The sequence below is a fragment of the Daphnia pulicaria genome, chromosome 6 (genome assembly GCF_021234035.1).
Source record: "Daphnia pulicaria isolate SC F1-1A chromosome 6, SC_F0-13Bv2, whole genome shotgun sequence".
Lineage (NCBI taxonomy): Eukaryota > Metazoa > Arthropoda > Branchiopoda > Diplostraca > Daphniidae > Daphnia > Daphnia pulicaria.
This window is the reverse complement of record NC_060918.1, coordinates 4,148,114-4,161,890: the sequence shown is the minus strand read 5'-3', so window position 1 is coordinate 4,161,890 and position 13,777 is coordinate 4,148,114. Positions and strand designations below refer to the sequence as shown.

The following is a 13,777-nucleotide window of genomic DNA, read 5'->3' as shown; positions in this document are numbered from 1 at the left end:
ACGATAAAGACAAAACATGAACATGCGCAAATATCAAATCGGTCAGTCGAATAAGTATTTCAATTTCTCAGATATACATGTACAGATTAATGTTATACAGTCAAAAGTCTTACGATATTATCAACGGTGTATCAATATCACAACAAGCGGGAGAGGGTTACTTTCAAAACATGGGATGCGAGGTTTCTCGATCCTTGTGGACGTTGACAAGAACACAACATTAAATTGACAAGAAGACCCTCAAATTCAAAAAACAAAATAAATTTGAAAACAAAAAAAAAAAAAAAATATTCTGTTATCTTTAAGAGCCTAGAACAGCCCGTTCTTGGATTGAAGAACGGCACAAGGGACAAGATTCCAATTGTCGAGCACAACCACTGCAATACCCTCTGTAAATATTAAAAAAAACGATTTTTAAAAATATATTTTAAATTTGAAAATATTGATAATCCTACTGATGACGGCAAGGTAAAAGTGTGATGATGGCAGGTGCATCGCAGCATAATGAGCAAGAATCTTCGTGGATGTTGGTGAGTCTCAACTGCTCTAATTTCTTCGACCTATCGGCAGATAATAAGGATGTCAGATTATTCTAGTAACCAGGTTTACTTAGCAAAAAATATTAAGTAGAAACGGAACCTTGGCAATATAATTTTTTGCTCTGCTGTTAACAATGCGTGGTCATTGAAAGCAGACACGGCAACTCCTCTGGGTGCAAAATGAAATGGTTTACTTCCGAAATTGAATTCGCACTGTTGAAACGACATAAAACTTGCAGCGGCAAAAAAGCCGCTTCTATAGTTATAACAAAAAGTATACGGTATTATTTGAAATCGTTTAAAAATCAGGATTGCTATTATACTTGGCAGATTTGAAAAGTTGTGAGTTAGACCCAAGTGCAACCCCATTCAACGAGAATATGACTTCCTCTCGATCAATATTCAATAAACATCCTAAAATATCTCCAGGTTTCCATTGTTGTAGTGTATGTGGTATGGATTCCGCTTCATACCAAATCAAGTTGCGACATCCATCATAGGCAATGGAAAACTCGTCATCACCGATACCATATCCTTCCTAAATAGATAAAAAAGAAAAGAAATAATAGTTTTCCATTTGACCTAATTATTATAAATGATAAGTACGTAGTTAAGAAATTTGCTGGATTTCGTAGCCCAACCAATCTGCATGATTCCAGGTGTGACTATCAACGCTTCGTAATACCAAATGCCAGCATCCGCTTGATATGTACAGCGGACACTTTCAAAGGAAGAAGCGTCGCAGCGAGCTTCAAGACCATTGGCTGCAATTTTGAGATATTCGCTAACATCCTGGCTGTTTAGCATAACATTGATAGCACTGGTATCTGTGCGTTCGTAGGTGAACGATCTTCCCTCACTAACGACTGTTACAGAAATGAATAGCATTCAAAGTTAAGGTTCATTCAAACGTGTGATAAAGAGTTTAAAAAAAATGCATACATAGATTATCAAGACACCATTCAGAACAGAATCCAACTTGACGTTTCATGTAATCGTCGGTCGATTTCCATTTTTCCAACACCAAAAGTGGATGCTGGGTTTCTTGGTGGAATCTTTTATTGAGAGCAATTTTGTTTTCACCTAAATAGAAGAAAAATGAGAAACAAATCCTACAAACTAGTTATAATTATTATTTTTTACTTGTTTGAGCAAATTTCTCAAGAGCAATTAATGAAAACAGTACTACTGGTGGGTGGTTTGATGGATCCTAAAAGATATACATTGTTGAAAATAAAGTGAGACCAAAGATTGATTGTCAGACATACCAGGTTGGCTATAAGGTAATCCAATGTGCTATCAGTTAGCAAAGCAACACTTGTAGGCCCAGCCAATTTTTCAGCAATGCAGCCCAATGCAATACAAATATTCCTGTGACGATTAGGATCTGATCTTCCCCTTTTACTAGCTTTAGCTGACAGCCAAAACATCCGGGGGACTTTAGTAATGGAATCCTGAAAAAAAATAGTGAAAATTTAACCTAGCAACAATGTCTAACATATTTATTTGATTAAAATCTTACCTTTGCTGGTAAGGCACAGTCATCTAGCACCAGAGTGATGACAGCAGGTCCAAGGGGTTCATTAATGGGTATTACATTAACCATGGAATGTAGAACAAGCAACCAACCATGCCCTTTGTTAGAAAGAGCTTGTAATCTTAACATTGAAGGAGGTGTTTCTTGATCACTAAACAAATAAGGAATAATTAAAGTGGATACATAGGAACACATAATAAAAAACATACTTTTCAACTAAATTTCCTATGACAGCTAATGTCTGCAAAACAAGACTGTCAATATGGGGTAGCATTCGCCTCAAGTGTGAGGCCTCAGATGCTGGTATAACATGAGATGGGAAACTTCTGTCTCTATCAACTGAAATATTAGATTGCAGTGGACTTGGGAGACTGGCAGTTTCTGGTTGAGGCACTGAGAGAGAGGGTAGTTCCCCATCCTTTTCGTCACAACATAAGCATTGTCCCATTTTTAACTGCTTCAGTGGAAATTAAATTTGAACATGTTATTTGAGAGAGATCGTCACTATTCAAACGTGCAATTTGATCTCCATCTTAGTTAGGTTTATAAGTGGGTGTATTTGGATTGACCAGGAATGGATTTGACGTTGTTTAACAATTAATTTCAGTAGCACTATTTAACCATGTTATAAATATGGATGGTAATCTAGTATTGAGAAATTCGATGAAAAAGATATCGTCTGCTGCTTATAACGCGAACATAGATATCCGCTAGGGGCGCTTATAGGAGAGCCATCCTTTCACCGGACATCTAATAGTATCTAATGCCTAATGAGGAGTAACACAATTCGGAGTTTTCTTTTTCTTCCGTCAGATGTCGAAGGCCACAAGTTTGTTTATTAAAATAAGTCATACTGATACTGTAAAGTCTAATTAGTAATTACACGTTGTGGAATTCGCGTATTGCATTTTCTTTTTAAAATAAGGCTTGTCTTTTTTTGTCGAAGACAAAGAGCTATTTGATTGAATGGAAAAATAACATATAGTGTCCAATTTCAATTTTCGCTAGCGGGGTACGAGGTGATTGGCGACAGTTGACTTTGAATGTTTTCGAACTACTCCTTTGAGTTGTTGCTGATTATGCATTGAATTTATATCAACTGCTTCCTTTATTTTATCCTATTTATTTATTTCAGTTACAGAATGGCAACCGGAATGATGCAAACATTCATCACTGGGCTTAGATCCAGAAGTGAAGATTTGAGACTAAAGGCTGCCCGAGATTTACACCATTATGTAAGAGAAGGATAAAGAGCTAAATGTTTAAGAAGGAAATAATATAGAATTGTTGTAATGTTTTCTTAATTTTTTTAGGTGACATCTGAGTTAAGAGAGGCATTGCAGGAAGATGTAATTTCATTTGTTGATGATTTGAATCACCATATATTTGACATGGTGTCCAGCTCAGATGTCAATGAAAAGAAAGGTGGCATTCTAGCCATAGTTAGTTTATTGCAAGTAGATGTTGGAAATACCAATGCCAGAATGACTAGATTTGCCAACTATTTGAAAAACTTACTTCCATCTCAGGATGTAGTTGTAATGGAGTTAACTGCAAGGGCACTTGGAAAATTGACACTGGCAAGTTAAACAAAAATCTAAATAGCCTCTACACATAATTAAAACAGATGATTAATATAGATATGAAATTTTTAATAAAACAGGTATCAGGAAGCTACACCGCGGAGTATGTGGAATTTGAAGTAAAACGAGCCTTTGAGTGGCTCAGTGGCGAGAGAAATGAAGGTCGTAGGCATGCGGCGGTAAGTTAAAAATAACATCATTAACGATATGTTAATACCGTAAGTTTTAACTCAATTTCTCACAGGTGCTGGTTTTGCGAGAATTGGCTTTATCCATGCCAACTTTCTTTTTCCAGCAAGTCCAGACTTTTTTTGACGTTATTTTTTATGCCGTTCGGGACTCCAAACCAATGATTCGAGAAGGCGCAGTTGCTGCTTTACGCTCTGCTTTAGTCGTCACATCTCAGCGAGAAACTAAAGAAGCTCAAAAGCCTACTTGGTAATAAACAAGCTTGCACAAGTTTAGCACATAAAGATATAGTATTAACCATTAATTAGGTATAAACAATGCTTTGACGAGGCCCAACAAGGTTTTGAAGAACCGTTAGCCAAAGATAAAGGACTAACAAAGGACGACAGAGCTCATGGATCTCTTTTGGTTCTTCAAGAGCTTCTACGTTGTTCGAATGCAGAGGGTGAACGACTTCTCGCTGAACTAGAGCAATTAAATTTACTACATTCACAGACTGTTCAGGTTGAATATGCCGATCTTTGTATGACCTGAGCAAATGCGATAATTCTCAATGATTTTTTACCAAAGGATTCTCTAATTTCTACAACTTCCCGAGTGTTGCCGAACGGTGCTGTTGAATTAATCAACACTCCTACACTTTACAATAATCTCCGGCTTTTGCCAGGGCATGTCGCTCAATCAAGGATAGCCAGCGCCGTGTCACCACTATCGATAGTTGCGCCCCAGCAGGTGATTTATAAAATTGATCGCAATACTTCCACTTACCTGAACGATTTTTCTATACAAACAGTACCCTATAGTTGAAAGCGCTGCATGCCGCCAATTGACTGCTGATCATTTTGATGAAATTTGTGCCAACACTCTTCGACATAGCATCTCAAAAAGCAGCCATGTACAAGCAGCTTTGATGGGAATTCTGCCTAGACTGGCTGCCTATGATCGAACCCGATTTTCTGATAGGTATTAAATTTTTGGAAAATTTCTTAAAATGACAAATGACCATACATACTTAATTTCCCCAGGTATTTGGGCCCTTCGATGAGCTACTTGATGGCGTGTTTGACCCGCAAAGAAAAAAATCCTCACCTTGCAATGATAACTATAGGTTATATAGCAGTGTGTATTGAAGGGGATATTGCTACACATCTCCCTGGCATTATTAGTTTTGTTCGGACTTCTCTACCTCAAAATAAAGTAGAGAAACTAAAGAGTGTAAAGCAGGAAAATTCTTTAATTTTTGAAACTTCTCAAAACTAGGACCCATCTTCTACCAAAAAACGCTCCAGTCCCCCTGATATTGCTGTTTTCGTCTGTCTAAGTCTGCTTGGCCGAGCCGTTGGTCGTTCTCATCTAACTAGTGAGTTCAAGGATCTACTGGATCCCATGCTGTCCGTTGGACTTAGTCCTGCCCTGACAACTTGTCTTCGTGAACTGGCCTTGAGAATCCCTCATCTTAAAAAAGACATTGCCGAAGGACTCTTGCGGATGCTTTCACTAGTTTTGATGCACCAACCACTTCGTCATCCAGGCATGGTTTTATTTTAAACAATGAATTTGGAAAAGTACATTCTACTTGAATTAATTTATCCATTCTATTTTAGGAATGCCAAAACATCATATGGCGCTCACTCCAGTGGCACTTCAACCCCTACCATCGAATGGGGATGACGTCAATAGCATCGTTTTAGCTCTAAGAACGTTGGGGAGTTTTGATTTTCAAGGTTAAAAAAACAATTTCTTTAAAATTCAATGAACGAGAGTCGCAGATTTTTCAACATAATTTTGTTTGTGTCGCTAGGTCAACCACTACTTTTACAATTTGTTCGCCATTGTGCCGACAACTTTTTGTGCAGTGAGCAAAGGGCCATACGTCTTGAAGCTGTGCGAACATGCAGTCAGTTATTGAAATGTGCACTTCAGGAGTCGGTGAAATTAAAGAAAAAGCCATTGAGAAGCAGTGGAGTTCGCCTAGTTTCTGCTACGGTAGCCGAAGTCTTGAGTAAACTGCTCACCGCTGCCATCACGGATCCCGACGCTAGTGTCCGATACTGTGTTTTTGCGAGTCTCGATCCTCATTTCTTTTCGTATCTGGCGCTTGCGGAAAATCTTGGCTCTATCACTGTGGCGCTTAACGATGAAGTCTTTGAGATTCGAGAAATGGCTGTGTGTATCATTGGCCACTTGTCTTCCATGAATCCGGCTTATATTATGCCTGCTCTGCGTAAGCTTTTAATACAGTTGCTCACCGAATTGGAGCACAGTGGCATGGGTCGGAATAAAGAGCAAAGTTCGAGGTTATTAGGACGCTTGGTTTCTTCCGCACCAAGGCTAATCAAACCTTATATGGAACCCATCCTAAAAAGTAAGAACTGCCAGTCAAAATTTGAGGAATAATATTTTGATGTGTGTTACAAAAATTGTTTTATTTCAGTTTTAGTTCCGAAATTGAAAGAAAACGACCCCAATCCTGGAGTCACAATCGCCGTTCTCACTGCTATCGGAGATTTAGCTCAGGTGTCTGAGAGTGAAATGAGGCTGTGGAGCCCTGAGCTACTCCCTTTGTTGTTGGATATGTTAGCTGATTCTAGTCTTCCAGCTAAAAGAGAAGTTGCCTTATGGACCTTGGCACAGTTGATCGAAAGTACAGGGTAAGGATTCTCACTACTTGTTTCTTGCTTTCTTATTGAAATTATTATTTCCCACCAAATATCTAGATGTGTGATTCAACCTTATCAAGAATTTCCGTCACTGCTTGAGTTGCTACTGAGCTTTTTAAAAACCGAGCAACTTGTTTCCATTCGCCGAGAAACGCTCAGGGTATTGGGATTGCTTGGAGCACTGGACCCCTATAAACATAAAATGAACTTGGGTCATATTGATAGCCAAGTAAGTAGAAAACTTGGCGAATTTCCATATATCGCCCGATGTCTAATCACTTCTTGTTAACAGGGTGACTCCAGTGCTGTAATGTCAATGTCTGATGCTCGGGATGCTGACTCTTTTATGGATTCGTCGGCAAGCGAAATGCTAGTCAACATGAACTACTCATCGTTGGAAGAATTTTATCCTGCTGTGGCAATCGCTACTTTGATGCGTGTAGTGAAAGACCAAACGCTTTCTCAGCATCACAACACCGTCGTAACTGCAGTGATGTTCATCTTCAAATCCTTGGGAGTTCGATGTGTACCTTACATTAAACAAGTAAATGAGCCTAGTGACGTATGCGTGTTGGACTGCCGGTTTCATATGTGTTTGGATTTGCAGGTCGTCCCTAGTTTTGTAAACGTGGTTCGCTTCACCCCACTAACGGAGGTTTCCCTGAAAGAATTCTTGTTCCAGCAGCTGGGATTTCTAATCGCGATTGTCAAGCAGCACATTCGTCCTTATTTGGACCAAATTTTGGATCTTGTGAAAGAGCATTGGACTGTAAATAGTCCGTTCCAAATAACAATTATCTTTCTCATCGAACACGTAGCTATGGCATTGGGGGCCGAATTTAAGATGTATCTACCTCATTTGGTTCCATTAATACTGCGTGTTTTAACTCACGACACCAGCAAGGATCGTAGCGTTACTGGTATTAAAAAAATTTTCCGTTAGTGAAGCTTTTACACTTCACGTTTTTCCCCCTAGGTAAACTTCTTCAAGCGGTCCAGAAATTTGGCAGCAATTTGGAGGATTATCTTCATCTTCTCTTACCACCAATCGTTAAACTGTTCGATGCCATTGACGTCAATATTAACGTTCGGCGAACCGCATTAGAAACTGTGGACCTCATCAGCGACACTCTGGACTTGAGTGACTTTGCTTCACGTATTATTCAACCTCTTGTTCGCTGTATTGAGAACACAAGCGAATTGCGTCCGGTCGCTATGGAAACCTTAGCCTCTTTAGTTGCTCAGTTGGGAAAGAAATTTCTTATTTTCATACCTATGGTCCAAAAAGTCCTGAATCGCAATAGAATTCAGCATCAGCGATATGACGTGTTGGTGGCGAAAATTTTACATGTAAGCAACAGCCTTTTGTTGATGATTCGACAATCGGATTTCTTATTTTCTCATTTTTTCTTTCGATACTAGGGTGGTGGTTCAGCCGACGAAGAAGATTTATCCGCGGCTCGTCAGCGAAGGGGAAATTCTAAAACCAAAGAAGGATTGATTTCTTCGGATACCACAACAGTAAAACGAGTAAGTTATTACAAACGTACCGAATATGACCGATTTGGCGTAATATGAATATGTTCCATTTTCATCTTCAAGTTACATGTAGCCGCCAATAATTTGCAACGAGCTTGGACAGCAACACGACGTGTCTCGAAAGATGATTGGCTTGAATGGCTCCGTAAATTAAGTTCTGAAATGCTCAAGGAATCGCCTTCTCCGCCGCTGAGGTATATTGAGTTAAATTCATGGGCAATATATTTCCTACCTTCACTGACATATTGGGGGATAGATCTTGTTGGGCATTAGGTCAAAGTTACATTCAACTGCCTCGTGATCTCTTCAATGCCGCGTTTGTATCATGCTGGACAGAGTTAAGCCAGCAGCATCAAAACGAGCTGGTTAAAAGCTTAGAACAAGCGCTCCGGGTTCCTGACCTGCCTGAAATTACACAGACCATTCTCAATCTGGCAGAATTTATGGAACATTGTGAAAAGGGTCCCTTACCATTGGATGCCAAGTTACTTGGTCAAAGAGCTATGCAATGCAGAGCTTATGCCAAAGCACTTCATTACAAAGAAGCCGAGTTCCATGAGTCTCCCACTGCTCAGGCAAGATAGAGATTATTTACAAATTTTAAGGCCGGTCCATTAGTTTTTTTTTAATAAATGAAATTTTTAGGTTTTGGAATCGCTGATATCGATCAACAATAAACTTCAACAAAAAGAAGCGGCTGCTGGGCTATTAGAGTATGCAATGAAAAAGCACGAAGGAGAAATCCGAGTCCAGGAGAGATGGCACGAAAAGTTGCATGATTGGGAGAGAGCTTTAGAAGCTTACAGAAAGAAGGAAAGTAACCAACAGCAACAGGAACCGGAATTAGTACTCGGTCAGATGCGTTGTCTCGAAGCGCTGTGTGAATGGGGACAATTACACACTTTGGCTGAAACGAATTGGAAACAGGTATATGCGCTTTTTGTACTATTTATTTAATTATTTTTTTATGATCATTTTTCTAATATTTCTTTTTAAAGGTCAATGTAGATGTTAAAAACCGATTTGCTCGCATGGCAGCCGCGGCTGCTTGGGGACTCGGGAAATGGACTGCCATGGAGGAATATGTTAATTTTATCCCGAAGGAAACACAAGATGGTGCTTTTTACCGTTCTGTCTTGGCAATTCACAGGTAACAAAATAAGATTTAGTGAAGACTCCATTATCTGTTAGTCTCACAATGTTTAATATTCCATTACAGGGAGCAATACGGTCAAGCGCAAACGCTCATTGACTCGGCTCGTGACCTCTTAGACACCGAACTAACTGCACTTTCGGGCGAAAGCTATCAGCGGGCATATGGAGCAATGGTCTTGGTTCAAATGCTCGCCGAGCTTGAAGAAGTTATCCAATATAAAATACTTCCTGAAAGAAGGGCTCCCATCCGAAAGATGTGGTGGCAACGCCTTCAAGTATTCATTATTATTATTTCAATTCATGTAATTGTTTAGTTTATACGCAAATTTTTCGTTTCAGGGATGCCAGAGAATAGTGGAAGATTGGCAAAAAATCATCCAAGTGCATTCCTTAGTCATATCGCCCGAAGAAGATATGAGAACTTGGTTAAAATATTCATCGCTTTGTCGAAAATCTGGTCGTTTGGTAAAATATTTAAAACTTGTTCTTAGTGTTTGTTTTCCCTTAAGAGAAACTTAACACCCTTTGAATTATGAATTCCGACAGGCACTCTCACATAAAACCCTCGTAACTTTACTGGGTACTGATCCTTCATTGAACCCTGACCACCCACTGCCAACGTTGCATCCCCATGTAACCTATGCTTACTCAAAACATCTTTGGATGTCAAATCAAAAAGAACAGGCTTTCAGGTAATTTACACATTGTTCCTTAACCCTAGACAAGTAATTCTTTCATCCCAGTACTTGTAGACAATTGCACCATTTTGTTCAAGCTTCCCTACAACCGCAATCGCTGTCATCGATTTCAACTACACCCGTATCTACGCCAGAGGAGCCAGACAGACACGTCGAGTTAGGGAAACTATTAGCTAGGTATAGCGTTTTGCATTTTAATTATTTAAAAACGTTTTAAACTAATTCTTTATGGTCCAGATGTTACCTAAGACTTGGACAGTGGCAAGAGTGCCTTCAGGGTATTAATGAACTATCAATTCCTGCTGTCCTCCAGTATTATGCTGCAGCAACAGAACATGATGCCACTTGGTAAATTGTTGATTCTTAGTTGATTAAAATAGTTTTTAAAAATCTCATTTATCACTTATCAGGTACAAGGCATGGCATTCCTGGGCGTACATGAATTTTGAAGCTGTTTTATTTTACAAACATCAAGGACAAAATACTTCCGCAAATCAAACCCTGATTGGAGAAAATACGAATAAAGGATTGGTGAGGATAAAACCAGTTTAAAGTCCTTCCTGTTGTCCGTTCTCAAATTGATTTATTTCAGACCGCTCAGCATGTGTCTTCTTACACTGTACCTGCCGTGCAAGGATTTTTCCGTTCGATTGCACTGTCACATGGAAGCTCCCTGCAAGATACTCTTCGTCTTTTGACATTGTGGTTTGATTATGGGCATTGGCCTGAAGTGTATGAAGCGCTGGTAGAGGGTGTAAGGACAATTGATGTCAATACTTGGTTGCAAGTGATTCCACAGCTGATAGCTCGAATTGATACGCAACGTCAGCTAGTCGGCAGACTCATTCACCAACTTTTGATGGATATTGGAAAAGCTCATCCTCAAGTATATAATTTTTCGCTTTAATAATGTTGCCTTCTCCTTTACCCTTTAAATTTTCGACAGGCCCTGATCTATCCGTTAACTGTTGCTTCTAAATCTGCCTTACAAGCTAGACATAATGCTGCCAACAAAATCTTGAAGAATATGTGCGAGCATAGTCCCGTGCTCGTCCAACAAGCTGTGATGGTGTGTACAATATTGTCTAGCATAAATAATTCCGTTACTTAAACATTCATGTACACAACGCATAGGTCAGTGAAGAGTTGATTCGAGTGGCCATATTATGGCATGAATTATGGCACGAAGGACTAGAAGAAGCGTCTCGGCTGTACTTTGGCGAAAGAAACGTCACAGGCATGTTTGCAACGTTGGAACCGCTTCACGCAATGTTAGAGCGAGGACCACAAACCCTTAAAGAAACGTCATTTCACCAGGTTAATATTCGTCACAAAAAGTTTTGAATTACCCCCATTTAAAATAATTTTCTTATTATGCTTCAGGCTTATGGGCGAGAATTGCTGGAAGCCCAAGATTGGTGTCGACGGTACAAAACTTCGTTGAACGTTCGAGATCTAAACCAAGCTTGGGATTTATATTATCATGTTTTCCGACGCATTTCACGACAACTGCCTCAACTTACGAGTTTGGAACTTCAATATGTTTCACCAAAATTACTTCTATGCCGGTATTTATCTTCGTCTTATAAATGCTCATGCATAAAGTCTAATCTACCTTTTTTGTTCTTCCTTTTTCCTAGCGATCTTGAACTAGCAATTCCCGGCAGTTATGTACCTAATCAACCTGTAATCAGGATATCGCAAGTCAACAGTTCACTGCAAGTTATTACGTCAAAGCAGAGACCTAGAAAACTATGCATAACTGGTAGCAACGGCAAGGAATACATGTTTTTATTGAAAGGGCACGAAGACCTCCGACAAGATGAGAGGGTCATGCAGCTGTTCAGTTTAGTTAATACGTTATTGATCCATGATCCAGAAACTTTCCGTCGAAATCTCACTATCCAGGTTCGTATTCCAAAAGTTTAATGCTCACAATTGATTTTCCATTCTAACTGATTCTTCTTCAATTTGGCTGAAATGCAGAGATATGCGGTTATTCCCTTGTCAACAAACAGCGGTTTGATTGGTTGGGTCCCCCATTGTGACACTTTGCATTCGTTGATTCGTGATTACAGGGAGAAGAAAAAAATCCTGCTTAATATCGAGCACCGAATCATGCTTCGAGTGAGTTGCTTGAAGTGATAAGTGCTACATGGTGAATCGTTAACTTTAACTCTACTTACTTATTTCATAGATGGCTCCCGACTACGATCATTTGTCACTAATGCAAAAAGTGGAAGTATTTGAGCATGCACTTGAGCACACACAAGGTGATGACTTGGCCAAGATTCTCTGGCTGCGATCTCCTTCATCGGAAGTCTGGTTTGATAGAAGAACAAACTATACAAGGCATGGATTATTTTTTACCTAATTAATTTATACAGTGCAAAAACTAAATCTTATGAACTGAATTCCTCTTCAATAGATCCCTAGCTGTTATGTCTATGGTTGGATACATTCTTGGACTGGGAGATCGCCACCCGTCCAATCTCATGTTAGACCGGTTGAGTGGCAAAATACTTCACATTGATTTTGGCGACTGCTTCGAAGTCGCTATGACTAGAGAGAAATTTCCTGAAAAGATCCCTTTTAGATTGACTCGCATGCTTGTCAACGCTATGGAGGTAGTTCAGGATTAATGGGCAAAGTTGTTGCATTTTTATAGAATAAGTTGAGTTAATTTTTCGTGCGACTGCATTTCAGGTAACCGGGATTGAAGGAACGTATCGCAGCACATGCGAATCCGTTATGTCTGTACTTCGCGGAAATAAAGACAGTTTAATGGCTGTTTTAGAAGCCTTCGTCTACGATCCACTTTTGAATTGGAGATTGGTATTTCCCTACATCCTTATTCTTAAAAACAGTATTTAATCTCGTAATTTGTTTTGTGTTCAACAGGTCGTAGATAATGTAGCAAATACCAAAACCACCCGACGGTCGAAAAGCAGGCATGAATCCTCTTCAAATAATAGCGGTCAGGTAAGGTGTTTGTTGGTAGCATAATTACGCCCTCAGCCAATTATTTAACTATATTATTATTATAAAATCCAGGGTGATGTTGGAGATAGCATGGAAATAACTGCAAATGCAGCAGCAAATTCTAGCAGCGTACTGAACGCTGCAGTTAGCAGAAGCAAAAATGAGACAGTTGAAGGTATGATTCGGAATTAATTTATATGATAGTTGATGCCAACATATTTTCTATGATTCTTTCAGCCGTTGTCAATGACGGACCTCAACCTGAAATACTAAACAAACGAGCTTTGACTATCGTGAGCCGTGTGCGAGACAAGTTAACCGGTAGGGACTTCCCTAATGAAACGGAAGGAACACTGAGTATTGACCGACAGGTGGAACTCCTGATTCAACAAGCGACTTCTCACGAAAATTTGTGCCAGTGTTACATAGGCTGGTAAGAATCCCTTGACTTAATAACTAAGTGGAAGCGTTGTTTATCAGTTATCATCATAAAAATTTATTTCTATTTTCAGGTGCCCTTTTTGGTGAAAACTGCAATCAAATAGAAACATCCACCTCAACCAGCAATTTAATGCTGTTAAGGAAGTTTTTGATTTCATTTAAATTCCCAGTTTTCACAATTCCTTTTATTAGTTAATTGTTGAAGTTGTAAAAAGTATAAGGGAAAATAAATTGCTCACTCCTCATTTTCCATTCTGTATATCTACCTATTCACCAAGTAAGAAAAAGAAGCAACAAAGCTTTGGTAAATTAATATAACTGCGTCATTAATAAAAGATATCAAAGATTGAATAGGTATAAACTAAAAAAATACTTATATTTAAATTAATAAATAGTAAAAGAATCGTACTACAATAAAACTTCGTTAGGTAGAAACTAAGTTAACATAGCATTT

At 39.1% G+C, this 13,777-nt stretch overlaps 2 protein-coding genes across 2 annotated transcripts; one reads left to right on the top strand and one right to left on the bottom strand.

The window, feature by feature from the left end:
- Nucleotides 1-33: 33 nt before the first annotated feature.
- Nucleotides 34-2,736, bottom strand: LOC124342405 (RING finger and SPRY domain-containing protein 1-like). Its single transcript, XM_046795391.1, has 10 exons — nt 2,286-2,736; nt 2,062-2,227; nt 1,808-1,993; nt 1,683-1,749; nt 1,482-1,622; nt 1,146-1,405; nt 863-1,077; nt 640-795; nt 456-560; nt 34-389 (listed from the first exon to the last, which is right to left on the bottom strand). Exons 1-10 carry the CDS (start codon nt 2,522-2,524, stop codon nt 302-304), a joined length of 1,623 nt encoding a protein of 540 aa, XP_046651347.1. The 5' UTR covers nt 2,525-2,736; the 3' UTR covers nt 34-301.
- A 95-nt stretch (nt 2,737-2,831) lies between these two features.
- LOC124342381 (serine/threonine-protein kinase mTOR-like) lies at nt 2,832-13,566 on the top strand. Its single transcript, XM_046795352.1, has 41 exons — nt 2,832-2,905; nt 3,212-3,311; nt 3,390-3,656; nt 3,740-3,838; nt 3,904-4,097; nt 4,157-4,352; nt 4,419-4,580; nt 4,642-4,811; nt 4,874-5,045; nt 5,109-5,379; nt 5,453-5,572; nt 5,650-6,213; nt 6,283-6,499; nt 6,566-6,737; nt 6,801-7,052; nt 7,116-7,428; nt 7,485-7,858; nt 7,931-8,038; nt 8,111-8,241; nt 8,304-8,622; nt 8,693-8,974; nt 9,046-9,197; nt 9,267-9,477; nt 9,542-9,667; nt 9,749-9,894; nt 9,955-10,077; nt 10,138-10,248; nt 10,311-10,431; nt 10,493-10,786; nt 10,847-10,969; nt 11,035-11,217; nt 11,284-11,468; nt 11,541-11,808; nt 11,887-12,027; nt 12,098-12,252; nt 12,329-12,527; nt 12,607-12,735; nt 12,802-12,882; nt 12,955-13,057; nt 13,120-13,315; nt 13,395-13,566. The coding sequence occupies exons 1-41, from the start codon at nt 2,847-2,849 to the stop codon at nt 13,408-13,410; spliced, it is 7,605 nt and encodes a 2,534-aa protein (XP_046651308.1). The 5' UTR covers nt 2,832-2,846; the 3' UTR covers nt 13,411-13,566.
- The last annotated feature ends 211 nt before the right edge of the window (nt 13,567-13,777 follow it).

Coding starts and splice junctions, on each gene's coding strand:
- LOC124342405 (XM_046795391.1), bottom strand. CDS start 2,524: ATGGGACAATGCTTATGTTGTGACGAAAAGGATGGGGAACTACCCTCT. Junction 1,994..2,061: donor ACTGTGCCTTACCAGCAAAG/GTAAGATTTTAA, acceptor ATTTTTTTTCAG/GATTCCATTACTAAAGTCCC. Junction 1,623..1,682: donor TGAGAAATTTGCTCAAACAA/GTAAAAAATAAT, acceptor TCTTCTATTTAG/GTGAAAACAAAATTGCTCTC.
- LOC124342381 (XM_046795352.1), top strand. CDS start 2,847: ATGAGGAGTAACACAATTCGGAGTTTTCTTTTTCTTCCGTCAGATGTC. Junction 6,738..6,800: donor TGGGTCATATTGATAGCCAA/GTAAGTAGAAAA, acceptor TCTTGTTAACAG/GGTGACTCCAGTGCTGTAAT. Junction 11,218..11,283: donor AAGAAACGTCATTTCACCAG/GTTAATATTCGT, acceptor ATTATGCTTCAG/GCTTATGGGCGAGAATTGCT.